General features: G+C 40.7%; 1 protein-coding gene across 1 annotated transcript; it reads right to left on the bottom strand.

The window, feature by feature from the left end:
* Positions 1 to 9,647: 9,647 nt before the first annotated feature.
* On the bottom strand, positions 9,648 to 22,085 carry LOC308121521 (A disintegrin and metalloproteinase with thrombospondin motifs 15-like). The gene is made up of 8 exons (XM_080482789.1): positions 20,933 to 22,085; positions 16,602 to 16,734; positions 15,938 to 16,105; positions 13,831 to 14,114; positions 13,556 to 13,733; positions 13,279 to 13,451; positions 12,142 to 12,317; positions 9,648 to 12,049 (listed from the first exon to the last, which is right to left on the bottom strand). Exons 1-8 carry the CDS (start codon positions 21,860 to 21,862, stop codon positions 11,257 to 11,259), a joined length of 2,835 nt encoding a protein of 944 aa, XP_080338915.1. The 5' UTR covers positions 21,863 to 22,085; the 3' UTR covers positions 9,648 to 11,256.
* Positions 22,086 to 22,143: the final 58 nt, after the last annotated feature.

Here is a 22,143-nt window from a genome sequence, read left to right on the forward strand (position 1 = left end):
CAGAAGCTTAACAGTTACAAAGGGTTAAAAAAAACAACAACATTGGCCTGGTGGAAGAAAATGGCTGAAATAAAATGTTGTTGTTGTTGTTGTCATTTTGCTTTCCATATAGGACATTTGATATGCGACCTTGGCAAAACCTTCAGAGAAACCAATCGTCAAATTGAAAATGTGCCAAATAAAGTTGAGAACATTTGAACTGTTCTTTAAGGCCGTGATGAATATTAATATTTCTGCATTGTGGTTTCAGATTTAAATTAATTAAATTTTCTTTAGGGCTCGAAAGAGGTTTACAAATATATCTATATATCTATTCAGTACGTCTGAAATGATTGTTTAATGCATTTGTCATATTCTGTCCTGTAATCGAAAGAAATATTGTCCTCACTAAAAACCTAGATTGAGCTTTAATTTTACAAATTGTAATTTTCTCATATTCGATCCGTAATATATCATCTGGTAGATTGAATCTGAACTTCTCGTTACATTTGGAAAACCACAGGAACCCTTCGGGCCTTTCACTTATAATTTTCAGTTCACAGCAGTTGTAAAGCTCAGAGAATGCAGTTTTATTCCTTTGTGTGCTGTCTGGCGCTACGTTTGGCAGCCCAGCCTCCTCCTCATGACAGCGCTTTGAGCAATAAGCTCATAATATACGATGTTTGGGTCTGTGTTCGCTTGGCATTCCTCAGCACAGCGTCATGAACACAGGAGAGCGAGTGACAAATGGACACAGCTTTGTGCTGTGGCCCTGAAATAATCAAATAACGGGAAGATTACTGGCTTTTGACCATCATATGAAAGAGTTATTTACTTTTTTCATCATCCTTTGAGACTTTTTTTTTTTTTTTTTTTTTTTGCCAAGAGTTTGTGACTCACCTGACAATTGTTTCTTTCCAGTGGACCTTTTTCCTCATAATATTATATTGTCAGTCATTACTTTAATGCTTTTTAATCTATTTCTGTGTTTTTCAATATACTTTACTGGTTTTGGAAATGCAGGAGCATGCAAAACTCTTTGGTCCTGTGCTTCACTGGGTAAAATCTAAGTTTTGTCTCAGTTCCACATTGGGTGGAAGTGTTGAGTCACTCGTTTCTGTTCATGGCTTTCACAGTTTTTGGCTCTCCTTGGGATTTTTCAAGATTGGGTTAATATTGTATACCTGCTTATAACTACACCACTGTGAAGTAACCGAGAGTTTCAGCTGTTATTCCTCTGGCTGCTTCTTTGAGTGACTCAATACACCATCTACTGGTGTAAACTGGTATTGCAAGGCCAAGCGGGCTGAGGCTAATTGGAAAACTGTCTGATCTTGGTTGGTATACCAGCAGCATTTCACAAGTTTTTCTTTGAGATAATTTCATGAGAACTATTATTTTATCCTATTCTACTGATTATTTGAAGTTTTATTAATTAACGTTAAACCGTAACTTTTAAATCCACACAAATGAAGTAAAGGAAGGCAAGATCAGGAATAGGGATTTTTTGCAATCTGAGGACAAATAATCAAGAAAACAGCTCAAAAAAATAAGTCTGTGAATTTGACATGATGTACACGACAAGTAAAAGTACAGGCGACAAAGCCTAAAATCCCCAAAAATTGTCCCTTTTATCTACGTGTCAGTAAAATCTAGTGTTTGCTGGATTTTTCATAGCTTGTGTTGTGATTGAAAGCAGCAGTTTGGAGTGAGTTTTCAATATAAAGAACCAGTGTGACACCGTTTTACAGCTCAATATATTCACTCCTTGATTAGGCAGCCTTCAATTCACATGGCTCTGGAGTCCCTTTGCAGCTTTAAAGGCGTTACATAAAGTTTCATACAGACTTGACTACTTTCATGGAAACCACTTGCGCTCACTGAACTGCCAACAACCGCTGGGCTGTTTATTAACGCTTTTGCTTTTGCAGAAAATGGAAACAAATGAGGCGATTAGTTCCACGCTTTAATTGATGATGTCTTCAGTTCAGTCCAAAGTTTTACATTTGGAAGTATTTGTCTTACAGTGTAAACTCTAAATGTGTAACGATTGAGGGATTCTGACTTTATGATCTCTGCGTTTCATTTTCCTGTCACTTCAATCACTGTAAATTTGCGTTCGTCTCACAGAGGTCGTAACTTGTGCAGAAAGTATCAGGTGTTCTCGTTTTTTGTTTGATTTTTAGCTAAAGCTATAATAAATAGGGGTGTGGTGTTGTCAGTCGGCTCCTCCGTCAGGTGGTCGAGTGTAAAGTATCTCGTCGGCGGTGCAATTGATCAGAGGTGAAGCAGTTTACTGATAATTTCAACTTGAAAATGTTTAAATTGTGCTCAGTTACAAATCACACAAGGGAAGGTACGCAGTACTCAGTTTGAAGTACAATTTAAAGTATCAGTTACTTTTTGACTGCAGATTATTAATTGTTTTAAGATATCAACATTCGACTACATTTCTGAAACAAACAAAAGTATTTAAAAATTAAACTATGGTCTTTTTTGTAAACAAATGTTGACATAAAGCAGTGATTTTCTCTCTACAATACAAACAATAATAATAAATATAAAAAAACAGTAACAACAATATAGATGCAAGATCATAACAGTATTTTACAATAATCGTGGTGGTGACTGGATTGAAAGTTAGTATTACACAGATTAAATAAATGTATATTGCACAAGCTGATATTTGATGAAACTGAATGCAGAACTACATGTTTGTCCACGGCATGACCCTTGTTTCTCTTTCATTTGGGCTTCTGCATTATATTTTTCAAACTGTCTGAGATATTTCACTATGTCAACAGTGTGTTTGGTACCCATTTCAAAATTGTTATGTATAGAACGCAACTGGGAGAAATTGCATTTGTTATGATTGTTGATTGTTCCATATCGATGTGTTGCTGTATTTGTCCTTGTCCATTTGTGGTCCAGTGAGCAGGATTTCTGGCAGCTTGTGTATCGAGGAAGGATAGCCTCAAATCCTAAATTCATATCACAGAGGGTTTTACTACATAATATGCTAATGTGGTGGTCTATATTTTTTCACTTAAAAACAGGCAGTGTATTTAGTAATATTGTTGTCATTTAGTATCTATGTTATTTGCTTTTCGGGAATGTGGGGGATTAAACCCGGCTATTGTTTGAATATGTCACCCAGTCATATATTGCAGGAAATACTCTTCATGTAAATCTTCTCAGTCCCTCTGGAAAAGTTATTTGTTGTTCATGATCCTCATTCTGCTGCCCCTGAAAATGACTTATTTCATATAAGTCTGGTTTCTTTTCTTACATATCTTAATACTTTGGCATCTTCCTTTGTTTTATGCTGTAAGAATAGGGATTTAAAACATTGCTATTAACGAAAGCCTTATATATGCTTTATAAGCTGGCAAAGCATGACACAAACCTGCAGTGACGTTCGCCATGCTGCCTCCACCATGATTAATGGCTTCACTAGTGCTGCTTTTCTGATACAAATTCCAGTCCACCCCACGCTGACATGGAGAAGCTGACAGGAAGGATCGGCTCTCCTGCGTTTTCATATTGATCTGCTGGAAATCCTCTCAGCAGTTCTTCTTCCCTCCTATTTTCCTGGGTCGGTTTCGCAATAAAACATACATTCACATCTGTCTGTGGTTTTCCCTGGAACATCTTGACCTCTGTGTGGGCCAAATGAAATATCCGAGGTGCACAATGCTTTGCTGAAATGTGTCGGTATAGAACAAGTATGAGTCCCTCCGCCTGTATCGTCTCACTAACCAGAGCACCGCTTTGCATCTGCACCTACTTACATGAGTATTATCCCCTCTGCAGCACATGACCAGGCTTTGTGTCTTTTCAACAGATCTGAGGCCTTTTCTGGACATGTTTTAGGATGTTTTGCGCTCAGCAGTTTTGAATTAGTGGGCTACTGGCCTTGACTGCTCTCAATCACGACTTATAATTACAGTCCTCAACTGCGCATTCAATGATCAGATATTCATGATTTGGGCAAGTTGCTTTCAAAATGCCATGCTGTCAGTTTCACAACACAGTTTAGGTTTTAATTCGAACAGAGGCTCAGAAGAATAAAACGGCTCAAATCCTGTTAAATACTCAGTTTTATTGGTTTACAAAACCATATGACTTCATCCCCCTTGCTTCTCCCTTTCAGAGGTTCAACTGAAAAGAAACAAATTCAGGCTTCGGGGGATGGCAGGGCCAGACTGACGTGGCTGGAATTCAAACACAGGCTGCAGGCAACAGGACTTTGAATTTTCTTCTGAGCCGGGCTTGAAGGTATGACTTGATGTTTTGAAATTCAGCAGATTTTGTGCCTTCGCCAGCAACTTGTCACATTATAGGAAAAACCCACAATTCATTCCCAAAAATTACTCGCGAGCTTGATTAGCTCTTGATTTTGAAACCAGAAGGTGCAACCAATCAGAAAGGCACTGCAGCGTTGCAGAGGACAACAGAAATTTGCCCACTTTGCTACAGATTTTACTGATAAACATATGCGATACTTTTCCTCCCCCTGAAATGAATTGCAGATTGCATTTGTTTCCATAAAGGTACGTCTTTGTTATTTTCTGGCCAACTACCACTGGACAATTCCCGGCCGCATTATAGGCAAGTCAAACTTGCTTTGATTTTTGGTTAAACAAAAGATTCAAAGCGGCCAGACCACCCAATGCATCCATGAGTAAGATTTTATGTGGCCAGGCAGTCAGTTTGTGTCCTGCTTCTTCAGCGTTGTGTATAGACTCTTGATTGAAGCCATATTTTTCATTCATTTGGGCTTGTCTGTGAGATCCAAATTATAGTGTGAAGAATAAATGTCAGAACTTTCAAACAAGCCCCCTACTTTTCGTACATACCATAGCCCCTCTCATAAAGACACACATGGTTTCACTTAATCTCTTTTCATTGTGGGACCCTAAAAAAAACCTTGATTAGAGCAAATGGAATATGAAGCCCCGGATTTTGCTCTGATGATGTGCCATTTGATGAGAAACTGAAATTAAATATTAATTTTTTTTCCCCAACAGATGGATGAAAGCTGTATAGAAGACTAAACAACATTTCAGTGTTGTACGTGTATCCTGGTCTAAAAGTTTACATATAGAACCCATTAAGAAGATTTTAAAAATCAGTAACTACGTCTTAAAATGTTTCAATTCCGTTCAAGAAGTTAATATTAGAATCCAAATCATATTTTTTTCAAGGTTAAACGTTCCAGGTGTTAAGTAAATCTGTGCTAGCGACAAATTATGCAGGCAGATTTCAATTATAGTCGAGATCCTGCATGCAGTGCAGTGCTCTGTTTGCTTTGTCGAGGGGTTCAAACTGCTGAACAGTCCAGTCAGAGGCGTTCAAATCAGATATCATTCATAGTGTGAAACCTATAGCAAATGAGATTCTCTGATCTCTGGAATGTCGCTCGGATTTTTATTCTGTTGACAACTTTAAGAATAAAGTCCCGACAGAAAGTCATTGCAACTTGCACTGTAGGCTTTACTACTTTTTAAATTCAATGCCTTCAGGATTCAAACTAGCTGTTGCTATTGTTGGAGTCATATTGAGACGAGCACGGCTCACAATGCCAGTTGGCAGCTCCGTTCTTATAATACCAGGCTTAATATCAAAAGAAGCAGGTCCATTCAGTCCTGATGCGAACAGACGAAAGACTTTTGTTTTCTTTGGAGTCTTATAGCTGCACTCGCACTGGTCCAATGTTGTGAACGTTGTGGGTGGAGTTTAAAATGTCAGTATTGAGTAGCCCGCTATCAAAGCATTACATTTAGTCACTGACACTAAATCCTGAGTTCACAGAGTGGTCATTACGTCCCTTAAATCTTCTGAGATTTACTAAATACGAAGCTCTTGCCAAAGGAATGTCCTCAAAGACCTCATCACATACAGATATAGACGTGCCACATAAACAGTGAGAGGAGTTTATCTAATTTCTGATCTACAAATTGCTCCCTCCAGCAAAACAGTTCTTGTTCTTTATCATATTCAGTCGAAACTAAAACTAAGAAACTATTAAAAGACAGATCGGACTTAAAAATGTTCACCTTTTGAAATAATGATGAAGATTACAAAACGTAAACCAGAATTTGTTTTCTTTTCCTGGTTGATCAAGTCTTTGTTAGAGGCCAAGGAGAATCACTGTGGAATACCATAGTGATTGTCTACTCAACTTTCAAACAATGTTTCCACACACAGTACCGTGTAGAACCTTCAGGCAGATTTAGGTCAAATTGCCAGGCTCCTAACGTGTCATTCAAGAACTACCTTCTGCTGCTCTCATATCAGTTAGTTGACAGGCCAATGGTGGAGCGCACACACATTGTTTTGTTGCACTTTATGTGCAAAATTCAGCTCAATACTGTTTCCCACAAGAAACATTGTTGAGCAACAAAATACATCATGGTGAAAAACAGACACTTGCAACACATTATACAGTTTATGAACACTTTTAGTTACTTGTGTTTCCCATTTATAGTTTTGCTTTGTAGTTCAAGTCTTTCAACACCGTCTCAATGGAATACTGAGGGTCACAATGTGATGAGGAGGACCACATCGTCTGTAAAAAGCGGGGATGCAATCCTGTGGTTCCCCTCTGGGCTGGGACACCATCCAGAAGTCTTGTGTCGCAGCTCGGAAGCAGAGCTGAGGACACGGAGGACGTGCTCGACTTACTGCTGACGATGTGGACACTGGTATAAATCTCTTTAAATCTCATATATAAAACCTCATGAGAAACTAGTTATAACACCATTCCAAGTCAAAGTTATTGACTAGTTAGTTTGTGGAAGTAAATAACTGGTCCACTGGTCCAGGCTGAAAAAAACCCCATTGTAATCTTTTGTAGTTCAGACAAATTCTGAAAAAGCCCCACACTGTCCAACACAAGTTGTACAAGATGTAATCTGAAAAAACACGGAAAAGAAAATGAAATTGAACTCAGATACACAAAGATGAATCACTGGAATAGTTAGCCATTAGTAGAAGTCAGCTGTGGCTCTGTCATCACTATTGTTTGCAGCCTGATCCTGTTCCTGCTGCAGTCAGCAGACCTCCTCAAAGATGTGCATTAATGAGACACACTGGGCTTTCCCATGTACCCATTCAGAGTCACATGCACTGTGCACAAAGCTCCCCTTTGAGACGTCTTTAATAGTGCCTGTGGTGTGTAGTCCATCTGACTCAGCAATAGCTGCAAAAAAAGCAACACAAAAACGCTGCTGATCAGACAAAAGACGCCACATAGAAGATTTGTCACTGGACTCCTCACCCTAAATACTTCCAGAAACTCTTTACCGTTTCATAATCGTTTCACTTATTTTGGGGTTAACTCTCTAATGGTGGCTAGGAAACTATGAAGAGGGAGAACAAGGTTGTAAATCAAACTGGAAAAATGGGGAGACATGCTGCTGGCTGGTATCAAAACCTTACACCAGTGGAGAACGGAGCATAACGTAGTTTCACAATGCTAAATAAAAGGAAAAGTACATACGATAAAGTTTGTTTCTACACACTGTAAGCAACAATGTCCACTTCAGATCGTGTTGGTTTCTTCATATGGAAACAGAGATACATCTTGTGTTTTACTCACCTAAATGTCTTTGAAAAGCATGTGCTTGACTAAATTATGTTATTGCTACTTGGTTCAGATAAAGAGAGACACAGTGTGATAATGCTAGAGGCTGAGAATGTGCTGACTCCAGTGAACCACAGGGACAGTGGTGTGTTTTTGTTGTTGCTGTTTTGTTTTTAACTATTTGGAGAGATTTTGCATCCCCAACTTTAACTTTGGGGGCTCACGAAATCCAGAAACTGGCATGGCTTTAAGTTCAGTCAAAGCCAAAATACACATGGATTAAACAACTCACATAAAAACTGTAGTTTTTCCCTGTGCAGCCAAACACATAGAGGATTAACTCTTTATGCACCGTGCAGGTTTTGATTATTTTTTAAGTTTTAAGTTCTGTGCGTCTGCACCATCCCACTATTTAATTGTACAGTAGATCATAATGCTGAGTTGTAATATTTAACTCAATTGGTCAAAAAGGTTTTGCGAAGCTTAACCAACTTGCATTTTCGTACAAAAAATTACTTGTAGACCAAATATCTGTGAATCCAGATTTTCTTTATCTGTGTTTTACTTTCAAAGTTTTTCTGAACTTATATTGAAAAATGAATTTACTTAATTCATGGGGCCTCCCACTACTACTTGGAATAAGGGATCAAGCTCAGTCTTTAATGATGGACTAACACCAGTAAGTAAAATCCTCTTTCACATTCAAGTTGTCTCAGTGTTTCTCATCACGATGTCTCCAGTTTCTGTTTCTCTACAACATCACTCTACAACTCTAATCTAAGTGTATATTGCATTAATCCTGCACCACTTTAAAGACCGTGCTCATTAATCCCTGTTCTTAAGTTTAAATACAAGCCAGGCCTCTGGAATTATGGGATCTATTTTTCCAAATCAAAAACGTGATTCGGGAGAGGCTTTTATAACCAAACATTCTTTTGATAAGAAGTCTGGCTGAAGTAAAGTCATCAAACGTGCAACAAGATATGACTTTCAACTTAGTCAAGAGGCAACTAGGGGAACAAATAAATATTTCCATTGGCCCTCCTCCAGCTTCTCCTCAATCTACTGTTATGTAGGTCAGACTTCTAAACTTTTTTACATATCCCTTCCTCCTCAACAACTTTTCAAAAAGAATGTGTGACACAAGACCGCCCACAGACTGTGACCTTTTTCTCAAGTCAGACGTTCGGACATGCATAAGTCATCGTGTCAAGGTTGCACAATTATAAAGTTCCACCTCAACATGCAGCTGTGTTCTGGGAATGATCACAGACGCAGTCAAAGAATGAGTCCACGTCAGTGCAGCACCAGCGGAAAACATTTGTAGTTGCATGTCTGAGATGCTGACCGTGAAACAAATGCACGGTAAAGTACAGTTTATAGGCCACAGTGAAATGCTACAAGGTATGCCGGCCACCCATACCTCACCTTTACTCCTGCTGGAGCTGCAGATGTTAAAGCTGGTAATTAATGCAGAGAGGAAGCTGAGAACTTGAGCAAATGGAGTTGGTGCATTTTTATAGTGCATGCTTCATCTGCTTCCTTTCTGCCTTCTGTTTATTTCTAATGCTGACCTATAAATTTGCTCAGCATGGATTCTGTTATCTTCCTTCCTCTTATACATTCCTGAGGAAAAGTATACGTTCATCGAACTGGGGGAAGGCAGTTAAGCCTTGTTAGCAATCCCTGTTTGAAAGTATAACCCGAGTTGTAGACGACTTAATTTCTTTTTTAAAAAGTGAATTTTCTTACATAGTTTATGTTTTTAAGTTTATCATGAAGCAAAACTAAAGTATGAAAGTCTCTAGTGTGGGCTAAAAATACCTCTTATCGTCAGGAGAGGTAAATTGGAGGATTTGCCCAGATAATCTAAATTAAATTATAATGTTATTATTAAGAAAATCCCTTTTTAGGCTTCCAGGGACAATATTTCCATGCTGGGAACTCCGACAAGTTTGGTAGATTTCCATTGATTAATCCAATTTGAAGCAACTTGATTAACTTGAGATATCTTTGGTCCTCTAATTCAATCATAACAGTATTCATGTATCTGCAGGTCTGAAATAATATGTGAAAGGTTGTGAGAAAACATGTATTCAGCTGACAAATTTACATTTATGCCGGCAAAAAAAACAACAACAGAGAAATGCAAAGTATAAGTTACAACTTTTCAGTAATGGCTTTATTTTTGGAATAAATACAGTAAAATCAAAGACAATAACAAATACTGGTGTAAAAAAAAAAAGTTTTAAAAGTATTTACATTATTTTTGCACAGAGCTGAATATATGTATACATAGTATACAGTGCAGCCCATGTAGGTCATTGTTTCTTTTGCTGTACAAAGTGCAAAAGCTGATTTTTAAACAAAATCCATCTAAAATAACATTTCAGCTGACACAGGATTCACCCTGAAATTGGATGCTGGACAGGTCAATGAGGGCCTTCAAAATAAAACAAGAACATAATGGATTACAGGATTTTATCAACTCTGCAGAGAGGACAACTTGGCTCGGGCTGTGAGGCCACATGCAGGAAAACACATTCTGTCTGTGCTTTGTGGTTTCATTGATAATAAATTACCAGTGATAAACGTGCCAGACAGGAATGACTTTACATGCTTCACAAGTGGCTGAACTCTACAAACCATCAGGACAACTGCTGCGGTCATTTGTAGTAGGTGGTCAAACATTATCAATACAGATGGAAAGAACTGAACCTACAGCGAGTGCGTGTGCGTGTGTTTAAAATCTGGCCGAGTTCATATCTCAGTTCACTAATTTCCAAATGGAGACGTCTTGTGTAGTTGGACTGGTCAAAAACTGCGACAAGGAAAATCTCATATTGTAGTTTGAGCTGAAAATGAATGTATGCAGTGTGAATGTTTGATTGTTTAAATGACTATGTCAAGAGTGTGTCATAATTACATGGAACAATGGTGGTCAGTGTAGAAAGCTATTCAACGTGTTCGCCTTACAGCCTTGATTCATTAGATAAACAATGCAGCAGCAGTAGAATCAGCATAACAGAACAAATTATAGAGATCTGTTTCATTTCAAAATCAAGTCCAACAAAACAAGAGGGGATTATAAATCCTAAAATATGTTCAATTTGTCACACAATGTCTTTCTCTGTGTGAGTACTCTGCAGGACGCGAGCATCACGCTTTAGCACGGTTGGTGGATGTCACATTTGAAAAGTTGAATCATTTCTTTTGGACTTCCAGCAGACTCCGCTGATTGATTTGCAAGACCCAACAACAACTTTAGATCCTGCTCAGTTAAAATATTATGACATATAATCCGTTACAGACTTTTAGGGTAAACTAGATTGATTGCTTGCGAATGGGCCGCTCTGTATCTGTTGACAGTCTGTGGGATTCAAATACATTATAGTTGACCCTCTGTTAAGTTATTTCACCATCAGAGCTACATGTGTCTTTTGGGGTAAAGCTGACGGCAGTGAAAAACATCTTCCAGCATTCCTCTCCATGATTTCGATCTCCTCCCAATGTTCTTGTTTTTCCAAGCAAGTGTCTGTCATTGTCTAGCCGGTCAAAGATAAAGAAGAAATAATCTTGAAATGACCGACATGTTTTGATACTTGTAGGTGGATTGAACTCAGTCCATTTAAAACAAAAATCAAAACAAACAAAAACACTTTTTCTTATTTCTTTTTAGAATTGAGTCACTAGCAAGGTGTTAGGTTACAGAAGTCCAGCTCCTGCGGTTTACGAAGGCCAGTGCAGTGATCCCTTGTGAGAAGAAGGCCAGTTTGGCTTTTGCACTGCAGTGGTCGTCTCTTGAAGCCCTTCCCACAGGTTCTGGAGCAGGGCGACCAATGCCCGGTGTGCCACTCCGGGCATGGGTCTCCACAAACCCTGGTGGCTGCAGGTCTCTGTAAAGAATCACAGTCCAAGCCAGGCTTCCCATCTGGCTGCAGACACTGCACCAACCTCCTTTGGATTCCTCTGCCACAAGACACTGAGCATGTGTCCCAATTCGTAGAAATCCATTTCGCAAGAGTAGAATCCTCTTTATTGTAAGACTCCTTCAGGGTGTCTACTCCTTTGTCCTTGTCACCGTCTTCAGCCAGGACACTATTGTGAGAGTTTATGTTCCCATCCTTCTTCAGCGCCTTATCTTCCTTGGCCTGTCGAGCAAGGTAGAAGGAGTAGCGGATCCGAGGAGGCGTCATCTTCCCTGCACACAGCACCTCCACGGTGAGGGCTTCACCCAAGGGTTTCACTGCCTGCAGAGTCTCGGAGAGTCCGGCTGTTCCGCTGTAGCGCAGCAGGCTTTTCTTCACCAACAGGTCCCGCTCACCAGCCGACACAATATAGTTCCCGTTGAGCAGGTAATGACCCTTGCTGTTCTTCACAGCCAAATAGTTGTCATCGCTCGTCAATCCCTTGTAACCGCGCTGACGGATGTCGATGTTGGCAGCTCCCACTGGCAACATGACGACGAAGTTGTAGCCATGTCTGCATGTCAAAGCATTTGACAGTTATTAAGTGCTCATATTAGAAAACTGGAGATGATAAAAGTATCATGCTTCATTAACGGTTTGGCTTACATTGGCTTTGTGAAGAGCCCCGACACCTTCTTGCAGCCCTTGTTGTCGCCTCCACAGATTCCACACTTGTCAAACTTCTTGGTTGAACCAATTTTGCCATCACAGCCAGCCTTAATACACTTCCCTTGCACACACACGCCTGTGGAGTCTGGTGAGCACGGAGTCCCATCAATAACCTGTGGTAGACAGATACATGTTGAGGTTAGTTTTAATGGAAGAAAAATAAAAAACTACTTTTAAGGCATACTGAGCAAATATCACCAATGATTCATAAAACAAATCAATTATACTTTGAAAATTAACAATCCATGTGAATTCAATTCTCTCTCCCTTGTTGCAGGACATAAACGCAGCTTTCACAGACACATGTACTGGGATGATACATTGCTGGTTCACTGATAAGGCTTCTGTTCATCTTTTACAAAAACATGTATCATACCTGAGAGGGCTTGGACTCAATAGAACAAACTCCAACTCATACTTTCAACAAATTTTCACATAGGAAGCATAATAAACTATGTGAGTTATGCATCAAAGTCATGCTTCGAAACATTAAAACATCCAGCTGCCTCGTGATTCAGAGCTACGTGTCCCCTGAGTGCTCTTATCTCCTCCTCCACACGGCATGATGGAGTGAAGTATGAGCTGTGCTTCACTGCTGTTCGAGCTCACTCCACGCCCTGCTCTCTGAAAACGATAAAATGTCCTCCTTTCCGCCTTCATTTCTTCCTTCAATCTCTGCATTGAGACCAGAGGCAGCTGGCTGACGTAGAATCGTATTCTTTTACAAGTGACAGCGGAAACAAAAATCTTCAACTGAAGGTTTTGTGTGTATGATGCTTTGTTTACACGAGACCAATCTGCTTGAAATGCCATCACGTCTGTGTTTGTTTGTTTCCCTGAAGTTTTTGGATAGAGCGATGAGCCCAACAAAGGCATGGAACTGGATGTGCTTGGGGAGAAGTCATCGAACAAACAAATCAGAATTTAGCAAAAAAAACAACTAAATAAATAAATAACACGTCAGCTGATCTGTCACAAAGTCAAAGAAGTGCAAAACTGGAGCTGACGCGTTTTGTTCCGTATTCATGAAGGTAATCATTTGCTCAGACAAAGACGAATGACGCCGTTGTTTACCTTGGGTTCCAAGACGTAGAAGTAGCCAGTGCCGTTAGCCCTGCAAATGAGTTTACACCTGTCTTCAGGAGACACTCCAGAGTACTTGGGGACCCACACCACAGAGTGAGCAATACGATTGCTGTTGAAACTGTGGCCACTGGTCTCGCATTGTTCCTCACGATAGGTTTTACCTGCATAGATGAGGAGGGAGGGTTCGAAAGGTGAGGGGTGGAATTGCTTCGAGCAAAAATGTCACATAGAGATGCAGTAGTTGTCAGTTTTGAGCAAGTTGTACCTGCGTCGGAGCAGCGGTTCAGGTTGCAGGAGCGGTATTTGACCCGGACCCCTTGGCAGTATTTGCCCCCATTTGACGGAACTGGGTTGTTGCACTCCCTTTTAGAAAGCTGGACGCCACCTCCGCATGTCCGCGAACAGGAACCAAACAGTCCCCAATTACCCCAGCGCCCATCAACCTAGAAATACAAAATCAAAAAGAAAAACAAAAGGATGTCTTAAGTACTTCCAGGATATCGTTTGATACGAAGAATTGAATCAGTGTGTGAGATTTACTTTTGCTCTTTGGGCCCGTTTGTCCCCACAGACACCTCGGTCGCAGACCTGTCCATCCCCACAGTGGGTGCCGTCTGCCCAGGGGAAGTGTCGCGTCATACACACCAAATGGCCACTGGACTTTCCTGTGCACCACAGACGGCTGCACAGTGGTTGCATGAAAGGACATGGCTTGGAGCCTTCTCCAAAGGCAAGTTGACATTGACGTTCAAGGTTGTAGGATGCTCCTGGCAGCCCATCAGGAAGGACTAGTGGTTTCTGCGGCTGGTCCAGCAAGCATTCGCCTACAGGGGGAGGTATTTGTAAGAACAACTCTGGAGCCAAAACAACTCTAGTTTCCAGTTTTAGAAAAATCTCTTTACCAGACATGTGCACTTAAAGCTAGTCATTACAGATGCACCATATGAAATTGTCTTGAAATACATAAAAACAATAAAAGAAAAACAAGGCAATCTATACTTATGCATAAATATTTATACAATCCTTTTCATTAACCGTTCTTGTGTTGTGGGTCGGTGGGATTGTGGCTTGGGCATAGCACAAGGCCATTGCCCTTGTGATTTGGGCTCTTTGAAGTAAAAGAACAGCTTGATGCAATCCATGCAGTGTATACCACTTACCACACACAGAAACACACACGGCCATTGTGACCCCAACCCACCCTCAAACCCTCAAACCCTCCCTAAACACCCTCAAGCTTTTCCTTTCAAGATCCATCCACCCTGGCCGCTGTTTCTTATTTGTGAAAATGCAGTCGCACAAAAATACTGTACTTTCACATTTGAGCTCAGAAGTACTCCTGTTAATACATTAAAACCAGAAACGACGTTTGAATTTCACGAGGCATCTTTAAAAATCAAATATTATCACAATCAGTGACATTTAGATTATTACATTTAGACATTTTACCTCTCACTAATACTCACACTTTCTTACCCTTTTGTTGAACTTTAACATCCAGCAGACGTAATGTGTACTAAGAAAAAAAAAAAAAGTTTCTACAACTTTGAGCAGTTTATTGTGCAATTTGTGCTGCGGTGGATTCACAACACATATAATAAGGCAGTGAGTGAATGAGCTGTACGTAATAGCAAATTGGTTTCTTCCCCTAACACCACAAATTTGGCAGAAAAAAAACCCCCTGCTGATTAACTTATACTGCAATGCAGTACAAGCAAGCCACACCACACTGACGATCATGCGCCTCACCTCTTCCTTCCTATTCTCTCTCCACAGATCGTGGAGAACAATAGGTGGTGTGGGGTCTCTGTGTGCGTGCGTAAGAATTAACGTTTCTAGTAACCCTGACTGCTGTACTAAAAGCAAATTGCCTCAAACTTGTGGAAACATGTCTTTATCCCCCCCCCCTCTGGGCTTTTTGAAGTCAAGATTTATGACAGGTGAATCCAAGTTACAACATTTGTAACATAGAAATTACTTCTTCTCAAGTCAAAAATGCTCTTCTGTGTCTCTCTCTACGCCAGTGTCATCTTGCTTTCACATCAACTCTTTGAGAAAGAAGCAAAGAAAAAAAAAGGTGGGCCCTATTTGGAGGAAACCTGTATGGGAAACACTGGGTAGATACACCTCACTGTCCAAACCACTGTGGTGACGCTCCTCTGCACAAGCCCTATGATTTAGGACAGATGTGGGGGCAGTTTTAGAATAAAAGTTTAACGTCGCTTCAGGGCCAAGTGCTGCGGTCTGCCCTGTTTGGCAAACAAACTGCATCCAAATGAATGAATTTCTTTTCGGCTATTGCTTTTCTCCAAGCGTAGGGCTACGAGAGGTTCAACAGATGTCAGATTTGAAGCACAGATGGACACCGAAATAAAGTATTTTCTGACATACTGTACACTTGTTTACAATGACTGATGTTATAGTGGAAATCAGAAGGCTATTAACGCGGGGAAACTGTCGGAAAGACCTGAAGACTTGATCCTGATAAAGCAATGTGGCTGTATCCAAACACTTTGACAATCATAACCATGAATGGACAGGTGGCACTTTGCAGTTGACTGACACAGTGAAGTTTGTACATTGCTCCATGTGTGTTGACCCCAACTCGCTGTAATGTGTTTTTGTCATAACTGTCTTGGCTTCTCACCGTGTCCACTGTCCAAAAACTCTGTGATGATGGCGGCGCTGCAGGGGGACCAGGGGCTGGTGCGGTTGATCTGAATAAGTGTGGGAGACATCATGTGGTTGCCCTGTAGCTTTCCAAACACGTCCTCACAGGCTTTGACATTGTCATGTGGCATGTTGAACACGTGTCCTGTTGACAGGAAACAAGACGTCATTAATGAAAACTTGGATGCTTTTATCTCGGCCTTTCCATTTGTCAGCTTGCCCACAAAACAACAATAACCAGAGCGAACGTTGATTTGTTTGTTTTAAAAATGACCCATATGGGAAGTTTTTGTGATCTCTGGCGGATCGAAAACATAAATAATGGATGTCAGGTGATGGAGTACAGAGAGGCGAGGAAGTTGTCGTTTGGCTGTTGGTCAGTGAATGTTGGATGATTCAAACTCAAGTCTTTCATGCATCTAAATAAAAATAATAGCAGTGATTTATATCAATTTGATCAATATTTCAACGACAACCATGAAATATTGTCGGTGCTTAAGCATTATTTTTATTTCGTGACCATGACAGCAACAACCTAATGTGTCATTTGAGCGTAAAAACATATGTCTTATTCATTTTTACTCTTGGAAAATTACTGCACTACTGTGTATTGCAAATAGGATGATGATGACAGGCCGCACCAAGCTCATGAGCAGTGGTGAAGGCTGAGGGAAGGCCATCATCCTCGATCACGGAGCAGCTCCTTTTAGGATCGCACATGGTGCCAACATCCGCCATGCCAAGAGTGTCACAGGTGGAGGCTCCACAAAGGTCCTGGAAAAGAAATGTTTGAATAAATGAATGCTTCTGAGCTGGGCAGTGGTCAAGTCAAAGTCAGGTGGACGTAGCAATTAAAACGGTACGGTTTTGTGGGTGAAAAGTAACCATAAAGACTAAATTCACAAAACATCACTTGTTAAATCAAATGGAAAACAGCCTGTTCACAAAAACACCGGTTGAGGCTGAGACTGTAAGTTACATAAAATGGCAGAGAAGATGGATGGATGGTGTAAGGATTAAGAGGCGGTGATGGATTGTGTGTTTTGTGCAATATGCATCTTCATCCTGTAGATGGATGGGTGGATGGATGATGGAGGGATTGTCACCTGTTAAATGCAAGTCTGATATTCACTTTCCTTGTTTTTAGACTTACATTTTTGCCTCTTCACCTGTTATGTACTATTTCTGTTTACATTTGGTGAGAAGGAACAAACTGTGCTGTGATTCTTAGTCAAACAGAAGTCAGAAAATCATGATAAAATAATAAGAAAAAAAAAACATCCTGAGCTGAAAATTACTGTTAAGTCCTCAAAACGTTTCTTACCAATAAAGAAATGAGAGAATTTGGTGGAATTAACCACAATGTTATTTGTGTCTGTTTCTGTTGTGTCTGTTCCTAATGCAGCGCTCATTAACATACCAGCTATTTTCTGAAACACAGCCACAAGCTTTTTAGTTGAAGCATAATCTTTTTTTCAGACGGTTTACTGGGTTATTTGAATATACTTGATTTGGAAAAATTGTCAAAAGAAGTTCCTCGCTTCATAACAAAGCAGAGTTTGGAAATACTGAGTGCAACAGACATTGCAGGTGTCTGTTTTATTTTTGGTCTGGGTATTTTTTTTTTTCTTTTTTCCTTATTTGAAGTTTATTTAAATATGTCTGCAACCTTTCCTGATTCTTGTCTGGTCTGACTTCATGTAGTGATGTCACCTTGTTCCCAGACCTCACCAATTAGGTTGAAAAAGAATGATTGTTTTATGCATGAAATTATGCATCATATTGTCTTCATGTCAGGAAAATTGTTTTTTTCTTGATCTGGAAATGATTCAGTAGTGTCTACCAACAGTTTGCACCACCCAGTCTTTAAGTCTGTAAGTGGGTAACACTGTTTAGAGTACACCTTCTTGTATGAGGTAATGCAAGTGTCCCCAATCATGACATTTCCATGCCAGAGCAGAGTTTCCAGATGACCTATTTCTCGACCACAGAGGCTTAAAAACCCAAAGAGTATCCTTTTGGAGCTGAACCTCCTAATCACAGGACAACTTCTGCAGTATCCGCCCATCTGCCTGCTCCCTAACCAGTACTGTCTCTACATACCCCAAAACACAGCTATTGCAGCTATTACATTTAAGTGCAGCAGTGGTTCAGTGTCACTCAGTTCCCGCTATACTTCACTGCTCTGAATGTAACCATAAAGCACTGAGCCAAGTGAAGACCCCGAGTGCTATGACAAATCATTCCTCGAATAAACCGCAAAGCCACAATCGTTGGTCAGTGCAAATGTAGTCCAGATGGGCTCATGAGCACAGGCGAGATCTGAACGTTTGGGTCAGCTGAGTAAAAAAAATAAGAACTGCAAGATGAACAGGGGAGAAGAACCAGACGTGTCAATGAGTTTCTTCTTTGCTTTGACCTACTTCCCACATCTGAAGTCTATCTTTGCAGCTTTTGTGTCTCTGCAATTAAAAAAAAAAAGTAGCAGTTACCTAAGCAAAGAAATATTTCCATTTTGTTTAGTGATCCCGATTTCCATGGTTTAACTCCCATTACTTTTTGCGCAACAGTCAAAAATACTGAAACTGGGACTGCTCAGTGTTTAAGCTCTGATATCAGTAGTCTCGCTCACAGGATTTATGATGTCCAGGCATACTTATGTGAAATCCTCTCTTTCTCACTCCATTATCTATCATAGAAGCAAACAAGCTGTGAGCTACAGTGCAGCCACCTCCTCTTTCCTGGGGGCAGACATACATTTTTCAACAGATTTACAGCTGGGTTTAATCTTTTGGCTGTTCTTCAACAATAAAAAAAATAAAAAATCTCACAAAAACATTCACGATGCAACAAAGATGCTGACGATGCAGTGTAAAGACAGCCGCAGTCGCCTCTGGACAACACCAAGTTGGTCTTCATAAAACCTACTAAATTATACTGTGGGCTGGTAAACAACAGAATGTGCTTGAGGAGCCAATTGAAAACCATAGTAAAACAAAGAAAAAAAAAACCCTGACTAAACTCACTAATTTTGAGTTACCTTCTCATGAATCCACTGTTGGAGCGCGGCCTGATATTTTTTCTTTCTTTTTTTTCTTTCCCAAGCTGGGATAGGGAGTCATTCCAACGTTTCTTGGGAGGAGTGGGTTTGCTGATATGAAAGCTACAGACCATAATTGCAAAATGTTTGGTAAAATTGGTCTTAATAACAGCTGCACATGCAATTTTACCCTCATACTGCATATATATTTTATCCTCAAGCGTACAGTCGTTGACATGACATGTTGTCTTGCACATGATGCTACAAGCTTTGTGAAAAAAAACATCATTCTTATATATTCAACATAGTGGATACTGACAGTGAAAGCTCGGTGCGGGCCAAAATGCTGCAGGGCGCTACAGTTGTTCCTAAACAGAAGCTTGATTTGTGCTTTATGAGGTGTTGAAACGCTACAAACCACTAGGAGAACATCAACATTTTTTATAGGTTCTAAACAGTAAATGATGGTTTCTGTCTATACACTGTGACAGTGTTTACCCCTCGAACGCCATGCTGTTTGTCTCGCCTTATTTAAACAAGGAATTCCCTCATCTCAAATCTGTTTCCTGACATCCAAAACTTCGAGTCACTGACAAGAAATGTTCTTTGTTTGATCATTTCTGGTTAATACAGTTGTTGTTTTTTGCCCTGAAATGCAGACTGTCAAACATCTGATTAGGTCACTCATTTGGTGCAATATATTAACTGAAACTGTGTTGGTCCCAAGGCGCCAGTTTCTCTGCTTTATATAGCAGATTACAGCCCCATGACTCATTGTAGGCTGGTCCAGTCCAGCTGAATGGGGTCATGTAAACTGGCTGCAGTGTTTATAACGTCAACACTGCACGTGTAGCAAGAACCTGGAAACAGATTTTGCATTTCAACCACCTCTGTGCGCCATCATCTTTCACACAAACTCCAGGTACCAACACTGGATAGGTTTTTGTGAAAAAAGAATGAATGAAAGAAAAAAGTGTGAGGAAACAGAAGAGAAATTGCTGTAAAACAACAGCTGTGTAGACTGAGTGTAGAAAAAGTGCTTCTCTGCAGCAGCTTGTTTGAGACTGGAGCCCATCACTACACCCTGCAGTCCCTCCATCCCTCCCCTTAGGGGCCTGTTTAATGAGGAGCAGAAAAGGTGGTGGGTGGGTGTGTGTGGGGGGGGGACCCCCACAGCTGGAGAAGAATAGGAAAGGTTGAGAGAAACAAGACACTTCCGACTAGTGCATCCCTGAGGGTACTGCTGCTCCTTGGTGAAGTTACCAAGCATTTCTGAGGTCTACTGCAATCATGTCATCAGAGTGACTCATGCCAAAGGTAATAAATACTTTATTGTATTACATGTGCCCCTGCAATTAACTGCCCTAACTGCAGTGGGAAGAAAGCCAAAACAAAATATTTCTCAGAAATTCAAATGATCCTTGAAGAGACGAAATTAATAACTTTTCAACACACTGACCAATAACTGTGAGCAATAGCTTCATCTGTGACACTGTGCCTTCTGCCAAATGCTTGGAAGAGCACTGAGAAGTCAGAGATGGACTCCAAGTCAATAAAACCGCCCTCTTAAGATCCACAAAGACTAGTGTTTCATTTAGCTCAAGTGATTTACTTTGTGATAGAGAATCAGCGCCAAATGGTGCTATTGGTGACGCTGCAGCCCTGAGTTTAGCAGATGTGGAGAATGTCTCTTGGAACGAACAATTTAATACACAGAGGTTCTTTTACGTATTATTAGAAAAGCACCACGTTCTCAAACATGTTCTACATAGCCATGATCTAACAGAACAACAAAAAACAACAACAATTTTTCAAAACGAGTATTGGCTTAATTTACGCATTTGTGCGTAATTGCGCAAAAAAAGCCCCTTCTCCACTGGCTATGATTTACCACAAGCTCAATAAATGTAACTCTGATAAATAATATGTTACCTGTCTTGTGAACAGAATAGCCGTGTCCCAATACTCTGGATGCTTGTCGTTGTTTTTGTTCATCTTTTTTTGCCAGGTGCAAAAGTTACGCAGCGTCATGGCTGCGTTCCCGGACACCTCTGGTCCTTTGTCCCCCTTAGAAATAACCGCAATCTTCACAACTGTGATAGCGATGGAGTTGAGAATGCTTGGGTGCTTGTACAGCCTCGCAGCCACAGACATCAGCGTCAAGATGTAATGTTTCAGGTCGTCTCCGTGGAACTCCGCCATGGACTCGTCCGCCACGACCAGCGTCTCCACGTATCTGGGGACGGAGGCAAATCTTTTGGCTCGTCCCATCCTCTTCAGAGTCGTCTCAGTCGCATTGCCGTTGTCCGCCAGTCGCTTGTATTTCTCAAGCAGTTGTGCAACCTGAAGATTTGTGTCGCTGTCCACTGCGCACCTGGAAGTCGAACTGGGTTTGAGGTTGTTGCTGGTTCTGCGCCGGATGATGTGTGCACTTTCTGCGCTTCTGGTGTCATTCCGAGCCGGGCTGATGAAATATTCCCAACCTTGGAAGCCGAATGCACCGTGCAAGCCCTTACAGAGACTTAAAGCAGCATATGAAAGACGGTCTCCATTCACATATCCGGAGTAGAAACACCGGCTCAAGTCAGTGGTGACATCGGAATTAGGGAGCCACGACGCGTCTTGGTCAGAAATAGAAGGTGCAATGAAATCAGAGTCTTGCTGTAAATCAATGACAAACTCCTGCTGGAAAGCTCGTATTTTTAGGACACATTTTCCATTGAGAATGTCCACGTCGTTGTCAGCATTTGTCCATCCTTCGTTATCCAGCCTAATCGGGAAACTGATTTCACTTTCCATGCACAGAACAAGCCCTAAAAGCGAGACCACAAAGTAGAGGAGAAGAGGGATTCTGTTAAACATGACGATGTTTGCATTCAACAAAGAATGCAATGACCCACAGAGAAAATACAACGCTAATGAATCTGCAAGCTCAGTGGAAGTGGTGAGACGCACGGATCAGGGGGAAGAGCATAATCCAAAGCGCAGGAACCTAAAACAATGCAGGTCGAACAAGTCCACCCAGAGAAAACTCCTCCTGGTCATGACCCACTCCCATCCTCCACCTGTGTGCTGAGTCGACTGCTGTTTTCTAGAGACTTACTTTTTTTTATATATTTGCATGATCGAGTGACAACTATGTT

The sequence above is a fragment of the Lipophrys pholis genome (genome assembly GCF_963383615.2).
Source record: "Lipophrys pholis genome assembly, chromosome: 16".
NCBI lineage: Eukaryota > Metazoa > Chordata > Actinopteri > Blenniiformes > Blenniidae > Lipophrys > Lipophrys pholis.